Source organism: Gopherus evgoodei, chromosome 7 (genome assembly GCF_007399415.2).
Source record: "Gopherus evgoodei ecotype Sinaloan lineage chromosome 7, rGopEvg1_v1.p, whole genome shotgun sequence".
NCBI lineage: Eukaryota > Metazoa > Chordata > Testudines > Testudinidae > Gopherus > Gopherus evgoodei.
In genome coordinates this window covers 102,054,226-102,069,693 of record NC_044328.1, presented here as the reverse complement: position 1 = coordinate 102,069,693, position 15,468 = coordinate 102,054,226, and the positions used below count along the sequence as shown (strand labels likewise).

At 43.7% G+C, this 15,468-nt stretch overlaps 1 protein-coding gene across 3 annotated transcripts in view; it reads left to right on the top strand.

Annotated features, from left to right (window-relative positions):
* The first annotated feature begins 2,828 nt into the window (after positions 1-2,828).
* SUSD3 (sushi domain containing 3) overlaps positions 2,829-15,468 on the top strand; it is a 53,104-nt gene continuing 40,464 nt past the window's right edge. The window contains exon 1 of one of the 3 annotated variants that reach the window (XM_030570923.1): positions 2,829-3,067. In XM_030570923.1, the coding sequence (XP_030426783.1) occupies positions 2,980-3,067 (88 nt within the window). In that variant the 5' untranslated portion in view covers positions 2,829-2,979. Of the gene's footprint in view, positions 3,068-3,903; positions 3,921-15,468 lie in introns of those variants that run through there. The other 2 variants (XM_030570924.1, XM_030570925.1) reach the window with 2 other exon arrangements.

The following is a 15,468-nucleotide window of genomic DNA, read 5'->3' as shown; positions in this document are numbered from 1 at the left end:
TTGTGGAATCACAGTGAAGAATGTCCATATCCAGTAGCATATCATACCTGTGGCTGAGTAGCCATTTCACTTCACTCCATTATATGCTGCCAAAACAATCTTCTCAGTGGAATTTGTTACACTGTTTGTGTGTTTGGTGTTTTGTAGAATCTCATCTCTCCAGTCCATTGCTATGAACTGTGGTTCTGGAACAAAGCTCTGGCTCAAAAATAACGAGACGGTAAATCACCAGAGTGAGAGTTAATGGCCACAGCAATTAGTCTGGGCCCAGCTCCATATGCTCAGTGATATCGACTGATGCTCTCTTCTATTTCCGCTGTTCCTGCTATTGCGTCTTCGGCAAACAACACAACCTGCTGAAGTACATCGTTTCCAGATCAGCTGCTGGTGCCAACATCAGCAAGTCAGAGAGATCACCAATCCCCATGCTCGTCCACTGACAGTAATGTGAGTAAGTAAAGAACCATCTGTGATCTTTTATTTCAAAAAAAGAGCAAGCGAGATAAAGTTGTAGGTGTTATGTTAAAGCTGTGAATGTTATGGTTTGGTGCCCTATTAAATGTGGTGTGCACAGTGGCAAGTCCCAACCAGCTGCAAAGTAAAGTGATCGTGGCACTGTCTGTCCAATAAGTTTAACTTTGTAGCCTAGTAAAATAATAGAACGAACTTCTGTGACCATATGGTGACACATAAGGTATCAGAAATGGATCCTAGAATATAATGGCATGATGAGCAAGAAGCAGAATTGTTTACAATGAACAAACCATGCCAGATAAATTAGATGGCTCTGCACCACATGAGGATCCACTTGCAATGGGGAAATTTTCCAGTTGTTGGACCCGCTGAATTTATAACCATGTTGTGCTTGCAGATTGATACAAAGTAGTCTCAGCATGGCTGAGAATCTAGGCCAATATGTCTTAATGGGTGGTACTTTATACTAAGAATAACTTCAAGCATCTTATTCTTCCTTCACTGGAAGCTTCTGTAGGGTGCTAGCTTTAAACCTTACATTAAATATATAAAATGTAGCAAACAAAATCATTGTTCTCAGGCAGAAACTTGTATTGATTTCAGCTTGTATTTGAGAGTATCTTTAGGGAACGAAGGGTTTGATCTACACTAGGAAAACAGAGCTAGAGCTAATGGAAACAATGACACAGTCTGTAGCAGCAGCACAATAAGAGGTTATTGCTATCGTGATATGGAACAGATGGGAAATCTTGGTTCCTTCTGTAGAGGTCTTTGAAATAATGAGTCAAGCTGCATCCTTAAAAATGCTCCAATATTATCCGGCAATGGCCCCAAACCCTGTGGTAACACTGTTGTAAGTAGTATAGAGATGGCTGATGTCCCATTAAAGTTAGGAAAGATGATCTTGTGGTTAAGGCACTGGACAGGAACTCAGGAGACTAGGGTCTGCACAGGCTCCTTGAGAAATGTGGAACAAGTTACTTAATCTTTGCAACTCAGTTCCCCATGTGTAAAATGTCAATAGTGCTTCCTTCCTCCCACCCTTTGTCAGCCTTATCTGCTTAGATTGAAGTTCTCCAGCTCAGTGGCATAGGGGGACCTCTCGAAACTCTACTGCTCTCGGTCATGACCATTGCTGTCAAGTAGTGCAGTACTGGGTGCCTGGATGGTGCCACTCAAGGGAACACTTGCTGAAGTGAAAGACAGCCGCAGCCGGTAAAATTGCCTGCATAGATACACCTACAATCTTTGTGTTGCTGCTGTTTCTTGATCCTGCAGTCTCCTTTTTCTGTACCTTCCCTTTGCCTCCCATTTGTTTTTGAGGATGTGCGAGCACACTCCTGAGTCAAGAAATGCCAATCGCCATATTACAGCTGGGTGTAATCTGCCCCTCTGAGAGCACACAGGCCTGGTGCCCTCCCTTTCCTCATCACTAGGGTATCTCATGGAAGCAGGGGGCACTTGCCTGCAGCCTCAGCTCAGTTTAGCTTCCTCCAGCCAGTCAGCCAGACCAGGCCCCGGCAGCCGCAGAGGGGATTATGTTATCAGTGCCAAGGCCAGGGATTAAGAGTGACATCCAGGAAGTGGGAGGGGGTCCCACCCTTGCCTGTGGATTGCCAGGAGCCCCCTCCTGCCGTCCCAGCACCGGCTGGAAGTTCCGACAGCCACCAACGGGCAGGGATGCCCCGGAGGGGGTGGGGGCGCAAGTGGGGCAATTTGCCCCAGGCTCTGCAGGAGCCCCCATGAGAATATAGTATTCTACAGTATTATTCAGGCCCGGAAATTGCCTTGCCTCAGGCCCCCTGAATCCTCTGGGTGGCCCTGTCAATGGGCAAAAAGCCAAGTCATGGAGCAAGCTGGCGTCCAAGCCCCTGCAGAGGTGGGTGCCCACTGCTCCCTAGCAGATCCGGCTGCGCTGGGGAGCTGCTCTTCAGGCTCTCCCCGGCCTTTACCCTCTCTCCCCTCTTAAGTGTCAGGCCGGGGCTCGCAGCCTGTGTAGTGCCCGCTGCTGAGGAGCCGCTGTCGCGCCTGGCCCGGCTCGATGAGCAGCAGGGGAGCTGGCTGGCTGCAAATCTCTGCCTGCCAAGCTGTTAGGGGTCCCGGGGCGCAAAGGGGCCGGCTGGAAGGAGCCGGTTCTCCTGCAGCCTGGGCAAGCGGGTAGCTCTGCAGCTCGGGGGCGGAGGGGAGGGGTCTCCCCCAGGTGCCGGCCCGCTGCTGCTGTTCGCAGGCGGCGAGGGGAAGTGAGAGCAGCGAATCTGGGGAAGGAGAAGTGAGCTTGTCTGCTGGGGGCGGGAGGGGCGAACCCGGCCCGGCTGCGCTCCCGCCGCGCCCGGGGCAGTCGGGACGGACCAGCGCGGCTAAGCCGGCAGCCGCCGCGTGTCCTGCTGGGCGACGAATCGCTCCGCCTCCGAGGGGCTGCGGGGAGCTCGAGGCGGCGAGCCCTGCACCTGCGGGAAGAGCTCGCCTGGCTCAGCCCCAGCCCCAGCCCCAGCCCGGGCGCCAGCCATGCAAGCGGCCACCGCCTCCGGGCTGGACGTCTCGAGGGCGGGCGGGCCCCGAGAGGACGGGCGCAATGCCCCGAATAACGACACAGGTAAGGGAGCCGGAGTTGCAGCAGCTCAGCCGAGCCGAGCCGAGCGGAGCGGGTGACTCCAGCTCTGAAGAGCCCCCCGCGCGGGCTGAGTGGTTGTGCCCCGCGCAGGGACCCTGGCGGCCGGGGCCGGGCAATCAGCCGGGCGTGGGGGGATGCTGCTGCTGGAGCGTGGAGGCTGATTTCCCTCTGGTTGTTGCGCTCCCGGCGAAGCGGGGAGGGTCAGAGCCGTGCACGGGGGTATTCACGTTGCTGGGGATTCACCCCACTTGCAGGAAACAGGGAGCAGCCTCTGAGTTCAGCTTTTTGGGGTCACCTTTTTCCCAGCCGGGTCAGACTTCAGCTCCAGTGCGGTTTTGAGACACATCTCAAACTTGCACTCCAAGCTGCGTGGTGGCTCCAAGTCAGAGGAGGAGAGCAGCTTTTTGAATGTCAAACATTGTCGATGTGTCCGGATGCCTTGAAATGGTCTTAACTGGCACTGGCTTCCTGACTCTCTGCTGTAGCCATGGCTCAATTTGCTGGATTTGGGACTCTTAGCTCCAAGGATGCACCCGCATAACACAGTGTTATAAGCACAGGACAATAATGGACCAAGTCGTAAGGCACTGGGTATCCAGGGAATAACGAATTCCTTTATTCTCAGGCGAGGACCATACCATGATGCAGGCTCCTTGGTCTTTTAAGAAAGGAGTTTGCAGTAATCACCTTTGCTTCCTGTACTTTTTCAGTCAAAGCCAAAGATGAGTTACTGTTTGGGCCAATCTGAGAGGAGAGGCCTGAGTACTCAATCTGAGGGTGCATCTCTGTTTCTGTTGGCATCGTCTCCTACACAGAATTCCTTCTTTCTATGCAGGTAATTATGCTGAGCTTGCACCATTGAACTCAGTGGGCATTTTGTCACTGACTTCAATGGGGGAAGGATTCATTCCTGTAAGAATTGACCCATCCCTTCTAACCAGCCACCACCCTCTCAAAGTTTTTCAGATAAGTGAAAGAGTTTTAAATTAAAGACAAAGAGTCCTGTGGCACCTTATAGACTAACAGAATGTGCATGCGTCTGACGAAGTGGGTATTCACCCACGAAAGCTTATGCTTCAATACATCTGTTAGTCTTTAAGGTGCCTCAGGACTCTTTGTCACTTTTTACAGATCCAGACTAACACGGCTACCCCTCTGATACTTAAATTAAAGAGAGTCTCTGCAAATGACTTGGACGTAATGCAGCTGCAATTCCATGGTAATCATTTCATAATAGCCTTCTAGTGGTAGTGATGGCTGGAAAGGTTCATGTATGTTGGTGTAATTGTATTGAAAAGCTGTCAAGACTCTATTCGGATTAAAAGCTTTGAAAAAGATAAGGTGGAATATCGACATAAAATAGTTAGAAAGAAAAACGTGAGCTGCTTGCTTGGGACTTGTAAAGCATGTTCACTAGCAAGATGTTTTACAGAGCTGTGATTCCATTTACAATAATCATAGTAATAAACAATGTTGCCTTTAGATGAAAAATTCTGTTATAAATCTCTCTGCCTGCTATGATAGTTTGCATTAAATATTTGGTATCAACAGCCATTGCCTTGGTTTGCATTAAGTTTAACAGCTTGCATATGCTAGATCCTATTTTCTGTTATTGGGACCCAAAGCATATCTGAATGTGTTTAACAAAATGCTGAAGTACTAATTAAGGACCTGATCTTGCAGTCCTTACTAAGGCAAAAGGCCTGGTGAGTTCACTTTACTCACTTTGTTATACACTTTTGGTTATTCAATACTGGTATGTTTGATCTGTGCAAGTATTTCTAAAAAACAAACATGATAGGAATGCACCATATTTTTAAGCCAATGCATGGAGGACAAGCTGGCTGCAATGACTAACCTTATTAAGTAGGCTGCTCTAGAAAGAATTTTACTGAACTTTAAATATAATGGAATGGAATTAAATTATGGTAAAAAGTTTGAAGTCAACTTATTTGTCTGTGTATGTAAATAAATATTAGACAATGTGGTGGAGGGTGTCTAAGAAATGCTTAGATTAATAGACATGTGAAATGAGAGCCTCACTTTAAAGGGGAAAGGAATACATCTTCATTGTAATATCAGATTCAAAGCTCTATTAAAATGAAATAATCTCCTGACAGCTACAGATTGACCTGGCAGAAAATGACAACATCTCATTTTGACTTGCACAATGATTTAGTGGAATAGAATACCTACATGTTGAAAAAAGATTTAAGGCACAAATTAAAGCTCCAATTCTGCAATGTAATCTGGCAGCATGGATCCCAGCACCTGTGCAGAGTCCCTTTCGCTTCAGTGGATCCTGATGCAGGATCTGGCCTTAAAATATTTAGAGCATTTTACTTTTAATGAGAGCAGAGTTAGTCAAGTGCTAAGTGCTCTTGAAAATCCCATCCTTTCTGTTCAGAATTCAGATTTGTCCTCAAGAATGCTATGCTGCACTGATTTAATTTGCTGGGTGGTTCTAACAGGCTATATTGGTGATCTGATTTTAGCATACAGGTAGAAATGATCAGACACATTTGATCCAGCATTTTTTGGTAATGCTTTACATTATGTCCACTACATATGTTTAACCATTCATTTGATTTATTAGAACCATTCATTTTAAAAATAACCAAGTTCTAGGAAACATGTATTGAGAATTAAGAGCTATGTGTAAACACAGATTGTAATGCTCTGCTTTTATGCTAATAGTATTAATCACTGACTTTTGTAAAATTGTGTGGTTCTGCTCCCTTCCTGTCATAACATTTTTTCCCAGATCTGGACCTTAGCGTCCAAAATATGGGTGTTAGCATGAAAACCTTCAAGCTTAGTTACCAGCTTGGACCTGGTATCGCTGCCACCAGCTAGGGATTATACAGTGCCTAGCTCACTGTGGTCTCCCCAAAACCTTCCCTGGGGGACCCCCAGACTCAGATGCCTTGAGTCTTACAACAAAGGGAAATAATCTCCTCCCCTTTTTTCCTTGTTACTTCCTCCCAGGCTCCCCTCCCTGGACGACCCTAGGAGATTCCCTGCTTCCAGTCCTGGAAACACAAGTACCGAGAGATCTAATCTCTCCCCCTCACCCAGAGGGTATGCAAAGTCAGGCTTAGTAGATCTAACACAAAGAGATTTTCCCCTTGACTTTTTCCTTCCACCAATTCCCTGGTGAGCTGCAGACTCAATTCCCTGGAGTCCCCACTAAAGAAAAACTCCAACAGGTCTTAAAAAGAAAGCTTTATATAAAAAAAAGAAAGAAAAAGACATTAAAAATAGTCTCTGTAATAAGGTGACAATATACAGGGTCAATTGCTTAAGAAAAAAAGTGAATAAACAGCCTTATTCCAAAAGAATACAATTTAACACATTCCAGCAACTACACACATGTAAATACAAAAAAAAACAATATAAACCTATTGTCTTACTATCCTTGTACTTACAACTTAGAAACAGAAGATTAGAAAGCCAGGAGATAGAAAGATCATTCTCAGAGCCGAGAGGGCACAGACACAAGACAAAGGACAAAGAACTCACACCCAAAACTTCCCTCCACCCAGATTTGAAAAAGTCTTGTTTCCTGATTGGTCCTCTGGTCAGGTGTTTGGTTCCCTGTATTAACCCTTTGCTATCTGATTATGACACTTCCCCAGGAGTGTCAGGTCAGTTTGGGGGTTTTGCTTTGGGCCCACAAGTGAAACAGGGCTTGTAGGTGGCTTGTCCCATCATGATCCTGCTCAGACCTTCTGCCAGTGCGGCCAATGGATGAAATCCTGAACCCCCTGAAATCAGTGGTAAAACTCCCATTGACTTCACTGAGCCAGGATTTCACCCCAGAAGTCTGGTTCCACCAGGGTGAATCTGGCTTTGAATTAATTAATTGCTTCGTAGCGTATAACACTTACCTGTAGGTTATCAAACCGGCCCATCTTATTGCACTTATGGCAGGCCTCAGTAAATGTTTTAAACAACAATTCATAGTTATTAATATAGAATAACTGTGTTGACAGTAATGCATTTTGTTGCTGTAATTAATGTCTGTTTCAGGCTGGCAAACCCTGTGTGTGTGTGTGTGTGTGTGAACATGCACTCGTATGTGTGTAAAAGTTGGTGAGGTGAAATCTATCCCTGGGCCAGGTTCTGGGGCTACTGAACAGTTCTGTTCCCTTCTCCACGTGAATTTCATCTTAGTTAAATACCAGTTCATTGTCATAAAAATGTTCATTGAATTAGCTGACTCTGACACAGTCTTTAAATCTGCACTAGTGGTTTGGATAGTGAACCAAAAGTTAATTATCATGGACTAGTTGTCATATAATTTAGAATTATATCTTTATTTGAGACACTTAAATAATAGGGTCTCATTTTAAATTATGCAGGGATATTTGTAGGAGAAATTATATATACAGACTGCTGGTGATAAACTGAGTTCCCCCAGGCCAACTATTGTACTGTGCACGATCTTTTTTCCTGTTTCATACTACTGGTGATAATTTTTCATACTGCGCAAGTGGATTGTCTTCACTGTAAACTTCCAGACCACAAATGAGAAGCTGGTGATAGTGATCTATGTAGACAAACTCCCTCAGGCATCCCTTTTGCAGTCCATGAGATAAGTGATGCGACATGTCTGTTTGCATTAATATGTTAATGAGAAAAGACTAAAGAAAAGTTAAAAGATGTCCATCTGCACAGTCTAACTTCTTTAAAAAGATTTTTAACTCAAAGGGAGTTACAGCTCCTCAAAATTCCCAGTTGTGAAGTTCAAACATGCTCCACTTTTTATGATACTACCTCCCCAGATTTCTGAGTGTAGGTTTTTCTGGCACATTATCTCACCTTGACCTAAAATAGACTCCAACAGAGGGTGTTATGTTCTCCTTTGTGATAAAATGTTGGGCAGTGGGCTAAGGTCCTCAAAAAGGTGCTTTAAACCTGATTTATGTACATTAGTCTGTATTGTACTATTCCGTCACAAGAAAAAATATGTATTACCAGCAGCGGGCATTGCGAGAGCCACACACCAAAGAGATCAAAGTATTGCAGAAACTGTGCTGGGGAAGATGCGGAGTACTGCACTACTAGACATATTGGGATGGAAGGGTCGTCAGTAAAGGGCATAGTGCGTGGATAGATGAGGCAGACTGTTCCAGGTACCTTTGCCAAAGCTGAGGTGACATCTTTCCCCGACGCCAGCGCTTGTGTGATTGAACATCCACAAACAAGTTTACCTCTTCCATATCAGCGTGGACCTTTGACAGGAACACGTTAATGCTAGTCAGAGCAGCATAAATTTATATTTAGTATTTATACTGGTGGGCAGATATTCACTGTCCACCCCTCCAATGCCCCAGTTCCTTTGCACTGCTCTGAAAAAGTATCTGGAATGCTGATGTAATTAGCTACCTGGGGAGCCTCCTAGTGGAAGGAGCCAATGTAACTGCCCTGCCCCCAGTTTGTGGTCCCTAATGTGTGTGGCATGTCAGGGTTGGGAAAGGGATCATGGTCAAAGTGCTCCTCTGTTCTGTTGCCCCCTCAGCTGCTTGAATAGCCCGTTCAGGTCTTTTGGAGCCAAACACAGCTCAGAGCAGCCCTGAGGCTGTTGTAAGTTACACCTTGGGCTGATTGCATAAGTACAGGGAGGAGGGAGATGTAATGGTGGTTTCTTACCACCCCTGCTGTGCAATGCACAGCACTGATGCAGCTGAGGATCTGGCCCTTTGTTTTTCCAGTGTGGGGTATGCACAGCTGTACTTTGGCTTTGCCCTTACTCCTTGTGTGTTTTACCAGATCATTCCCTGATTTGGAGTTTGTAGCTCTTTTGTGGATCTTCTGCATGGAACCTTTTCATGTTGGAGGTTAGTGTAGCAGCACCCCAAGGAAGAGACTTCAGAGCTTTTTGATAGAATTGCAGGCAGGTGTTGAAGTATGTTGGTACCCTTATCAGTGAAGAAGCCAAGAGAACATGTGCACAAAGGTTTTATGGTTACTCTTCCTTTGTCCAGGAGGACCAGAGGTAAGCTTGTTCTTCTTCAAAGCCATGAACAACTCTGCTCTGTACAAAGACTGACAAGCGGCTCTTCACTATTTTCCTGTGATCCCAGGATGCATTTGATTTTGTAGACTTTGGGAGAAAAAGACTCCAGGTTTCTTCTTAACTTCTATTTCCACAGGGCAAAATATGAGACAACTTGGAATATATGGCTGGCAGTGTCTTCCATTTTTTCCCATTGAGATCAAAGTAATATCTTTGATTATATAAGATAAAGAAGTAAAGATAACAGTATTTCAGCTGACAAGTATGTGGGTTTATCTTCTATGTGACAGAAAGGTAAAATTATTACAATTTTTGTATATGTCATAAAATCCTAAAACAGCATAAAACAGAGGTGGACAAGATTTATTAGGTCATCCAGTCCCATGGCCGCCAATGCAAGATTGTTCCCTGCAGTATATTAGCCAGTGCTTTAGTCTGATTTAGTTTTAAATTAATTACTCAGATTATACAGATGAACTACATCTCAACTTCTGAGTTTCAGATAAGGATGGAGCCAATTGGTTTGGATTGAAACTTTGAGGTTTTAAAAATCTGAAGTCACATAGCTCTACACTTCCTGGTTTTGGTGTCACCAGGAAGATAAAATACAAAAGAACTATTGGTTTGGCTGTTCTCATCATGTCAGAACTGGGAAAGCCCTGAAATCCCGAGAGAGAGCCTGACATCACAAGACTTCTAGCCTAAGCTAAATCAAAGAGAACTGGATGCTTTTGGTCAAGTATCTAGTGTTAATTTCTGCTCTCCTTCCTCAGGCAAGACTCCCATTATTTTCCATATAGACTAAGGAGTACAGGATTCACCTCTTAATATTAAAGATGCATTATTTCAGTAGACCCATTCACTCCCATGCTAATTTCAGCATGGAGACTCGAACGTGTTTTTTCTCAATTGCAGTAGCTGACAAGCAACAGTTATTTCACAGCTCAGTATTGACTTTATCAACAGATAAGAATAATGCTGAAATGATTTACAGCCTTGCTGGAATACTGTCATACCTTCCATGCTTCCTTTCTTTTGTTTGCTTGTTTTTATTAGATGACATAGATATTTTTAAATGCATAAGCTACAAAATGCCGAACCATTCACAAAAAGAAAGCAAGGCGCATTCACGATTGGGGCAAATAAGCAAAACTCCCATTGTGCTGTCAAATCTCCAATACAAGTCAGTGGGAGTTTTGCCAAAGGCCCAGATTTTTAAAGGTATTTTGGTGTTGCTGAGTTCAGCATTGCAATGCCTAACTGATTTAGGAGCTTAAACGTCATTAGTAAAAGGGATTTAGGCACTTACCTCAAATCCCATTGGCTATTATGGGATTTAGGCTCCTACATCAGGAGTTGCAGTGTTGCAATGCTGAGTGCAGCAATGCCTGAATACCTTTAAAAATCTGGGCCTAAGTGAGTAAGGACTGCAGTGTTTGGCTTGTTATGGTCATTTCCTGGATATGGATTAATACTTGACTGCCATTTTAAAAACGAATGGTGGACTATCCTATTGTATTCTTCTGTTTAAATGCACAGACTCACAGGCCCTTGTATGCCACTCTTAAAGTCAACAATAAATGAATTAAATCATAAGGAGAAGAGCAGTTGGGAAGGATGCAGGTCTTCAGTGTCTCAAATACACATTCTGCAAGAAAGGGCAAGGGACAGCTCTGCTTTGGTACAGTAGCTCAGGACAGTAGCAGCTTTGTTACAACTAATCTACAATGGTTCACTTTGCTTTTCCTTTTCGTTACAGTAGTAAACAGCAGTAAGCCGCTGTCAGTTCCTGTCATCTTTCACTAATCCTCGTGATCAGGGAAGCCAAAACGTGCATTTATTGGATTGTACTGTGCAGCATTTGTGGCTTTTCTTCTCAGATTTGGAGAGATATCTCTTGGGATCCATTAATTTCTATTACAGGATCCAGTCCTGCAAGATGCTTAGCACCTACAACTCCTGCTAAAATCAAAGCTACTTGGCGCCTTGCAGAATCAAGTCCATAAGCAGATCTTGTAAAGATAAAACATTAATCTTGTATGGCTTTTAGCTCAAGCTGCTGTTCGCTTTTAAACCCTTGTACATCGTTAATTCTGTGCCAGTTAACAGTATTATTTTCCTACGGAAACACACACACACACATTCTCACCATGTCTGTATCTGTCTATTTATCTATACACCCCATACCCACATCCACACGCACACCATGAAAAAGATATGGAATCCTGAAGTCTGACCTCAGCAGTGAAAAAATTTACATAGTCATAAGACTGCAGTGAAGATTGTTAAGTCAGTCTGTTTCGTTAGGCTCTCAATACATGAGTGATTTCTATCACCATAATAAATTACATGTTATTGCTAACTAACACTGGTTTCTACAGAAAATCAATTATTCACTGACATTTTTGCTGACAAGTGCGAATGCTAGGTCACAGTTCTTCAGTGCACACCTAGCAGTCTAAAACAGAAAACCAGTTAAAGATCAGCCTTCATTGTTCAAAAGCAAAAGGAACCATGCACAGGCCAGTATCCAGCATGGGAGAGAAGATACAGGTAAAATTCTCACCCCTTGAGCCTGCCTCTTTGCACTACTCAGGTGGCTTAAAGCGGACTCGCTTGACTCTAACTGGACAGCTGAGAATTACCCCAGATTAGGGGAGCTATCAGATGGTATGAAGTTAGAGTGACCAGATAGCAAGTGTGAAAAATCGGCACAGGGTGGGGGGTAATAGGAGCCCATATAAAAAAAGCCCCAAATATCGGAACTGTCCCTATAAAATCGGGACATCTGGTCACCCTATATGAAGTGGTCTAACCAGCTCATGCATCTGCTGCTCCTCCTTCCAGTATAGTGGATGGGAGGGAGCACATTGGGGGCAGGGTATAGCCTGCCAGCACTGACTCTGTTAATTCTCAGCTGAGGCCCGGAGCCTGTTAGAGTGTGTTGGCACAGCCCCCAGGCTGTTTTAACTTATACTGGGGCCAGGGCAGTTTCAGAATTAGGGAGCTGTAGCCAGTTCCCTGAGGTCTCTTCCCACTCCGCTCCACTAGGCAGTTTTTGACCCAGGAGAGAATATGGGCTGCAGAATTTTCCTTATAGGGCCCACTGGGCAGGGAACTCTGCTTTGTGAGCAAAAAACTGGCAATCCTGAGGTAAAAGGGAAAGGCCACTGTTGGAGGCAGACTAGACATCTGGTTTGATGTGGTGTGTTAATTCCTGTATATATGTATTTTACACACCGACACTCTATTTAACATACCACACCAGATAGGCTAGATCTGCCCTTCTGTATAGGGCTAACTCCCTAGCTGTTGTATACTGGTGTCTCTTCACTGAAATCCAGTCCTGCTACACTGGTTTATACCAGCTGAGGGTCTGAGTCATAATACGTCAAATGCAGATTAAAGCTCTGAAGCAAGGTTCTTTACTGTGCTCAGTTCAGTTGTAAGGAAGGGGTCATCAACTGGGGACTCCCCTTCCCTTCCCCCAACATGCTCCTGCAATTGAGCCTGCTGGGAGTGAGGTCTCGAAGGCAGCTACGCTGGCTCTGTGCTAGCTGGGATCTCCATTTCCTTTATAAAGGTAACAGAGCAGGCAAGTGAATCTTTCCCCTGATATATATTTACTACAAAGAATCCCAGTGAATAATAGTCTGTTCTGGGTTTAGGATCAGGCCCTCTTTTCTTCCTCATCAGAGAGCTTTTGCAGGCAGCCTTTGAATCCCACCACTTATATTAAATGAACCATTGAAACCAAGGAAAAATGGCAAACATCCTGATATTGTTATAGTAATATATTTTTTATTCATTTCTCCATCCTATGTGCTCAGATAACTGTTTTCTGTTCATCCACCTCTCCCCCAGGGCTACTGCATACCTTAAATCCTCAGTCCCTCATACCTGATCAGCTCATCGCTCCCACTGCTTTATCCCTAAAGGCTTGGCTGGGCACATCAATTATATATATGTGTGTGTCTGTGTAATATACACAATAGTATCATGGATAATATTTTGCTTGGTTTATAATTAAACCCTTTTTTTCTTTCAACCAGACACTTTCTACAGGCCAGGTCAAGATTATGGGGTTGAGTTATTGTGTTTTGGACTAGCAGAGCATGATGTAGTGCACTGTAAAGAAGACTGATGAATATAACAGCTTTTTTTAAAAAGTATTTTCTTGATCAGATATCTGCTGGACCAACCCACCTGTGCATATTTAGCAGTTTATCTCAGTAAGATATGCTGGGTTTGCAACCCTGGGCAATTTATGAAGGCAATCTCTACCTGAAGCAAAAATAGAAAACTACATCTTTTCCGACCTTCTTTGGACATGCTGTAATGTTTAACCACTGATAGAAACAAATGATTATTTGTTTTCAGAGACAGTAAAACTAGTCAAAGATTAATTTACTGAGGCATTTGGAGGGATAGCTAAACATGGATAAAAATATAGTTTTGTCTTTGCAAAATGTTCATAATGATACTAGAAAGGTTTGCCAATTTTACAGAATTTCATAGAGTTTATAAAACTGCTGTAATGTAGGTGACAATTCACGTAAGTAAAACAAAATAAAAACCTATGTTATAGGTTCTAATAGATATTAATACATGAACTATTTACAGCACATTCCTGCTACCATCTCCATTGTCAACCTGCTCTGTAAATTGCCCTGGTGATCAAGTAAGTGTTAATAAATCTTCACTATCAGAGCTATGTGAAAAATTCTTACCACTGGGTCTAAGGATGGGAAACAGGGAAGGAGATCTCATTTTTACCTGTTTTGCAAAAAAGCCCAAACCTCCTCGCCTTTTCCAACACTTCCCCCACCCCGACCACAACCATTTTGTGGTGCCCCTTTGAGGGTTTAAGTGGCTTTGTAGTGAAAAGCAAAGCCTGATAATTTTCACAGCAAACTGGTCTTGGCCCATTGCTGATACTGTATTGTTATTGGAGCTGGCTGGAGAACAATTCCACTTCACAACAGTTTTCGAGGTTTTGGAATCTGAGTTCATTCCACATTGGAACAAAACCAAAGCCTTTCAAACATTTCCATAAAACAGAATTGTCTTGAAACATCCTGTTTTCAGATTTGAACAGTCAGAATTTCAGACTGGGGGGGTCTCTCCTCTCTTAGGAACTAGAGTCCACCTGGGACCGCAGAAACCTTCCTGTTACAAAGTCATCAAAATTGAAATACCACCACAAAATGTTTTGGCTTCAGCAAAGCAGCATTTTTTAATGAAAAACTGTTTTGCAAAAATGTGTTGAGTAGCTCTAACAATTGTGTTCTGCCACGTGGACTGGCTCCTCCTGAAAGCTTTTTGCCAAACAGTGATGCATATGCAGTTTTCTGTTTGACGTCTTCCAACAACAGCTCCCATCTGCATTTTGAGCACTTGCCTTTTTGTTTCATTTGATCATCATTTTGGGGTCAGGGACGGCCTTCATTTTTGTGGCTGGTAAAGCACCAAGAAAAGAGTTGACACTTAACAAATAATAAAAGGAATATTCAGGCCTATGCTATTATTGGCCTTCTCTCTTTATAGATCAAGCACTCACTCTCACTCATGCCCGTCACCCCAATCGGGGTATGGGCCGCCAACCACATATCTCCAGAGTCCTCTATCCTGGGCCATTTGCTCTAGCTGGTTCCAGGTATAGCCCATTTTTTTTGCTATCAGCCTGAAGGTTTTGACCTCATAAAAGACTCTTAGTTCTATTATACCCGAGGCTCTTATATAGGCCTTATGAGAAAGTCACCAAAGACATAATCACTATAAAGAGCTTTTTTCCCCCCTCTGTGGAGATTTGATCTGTACGTCAGCAAGATGTTAAACTGGAGACTAAAATCTGAATTGTCCTGAAACAATCACAAATGTACTGCTTCTGGTGACAATCTTCATTCAGCTCTTGTATAATGACCCAAGATGTTTTGAGCATTATTCCAAGATAATGCATGAACTTTCTTATGGAAAAGGGAAAAATTTAAAATTTCTGGTCATTGTTTCAATTTGAAAATATGGCTTCTGGTTAACACAGCATTTTGGACTATCTGCAAAAATCCTATGGTTGGCTGCACATGTTTAATGAATTACATGTTATTCATGAGCACTGGGAAAAAATAATGATGGAAGCTGAAAATATTTTAGGTATATAACTAGAGACGTCACCAGCTTTCTGCCTAGTAAGTGAAATTGCTGCCGGAGAGGCTATTTCCCAGCCTCACAAAATCTGGTTGAGAGGAGACAGGGTGATCCTGAAGCAATGTTAAAGGGACACAGTGCCTTTAGTGTCAGAGTGGATGATGCGAGTGTCAAGATCAGCTGCAGAGAGAGGATGCTGTGTAGAATATCAAGAGAG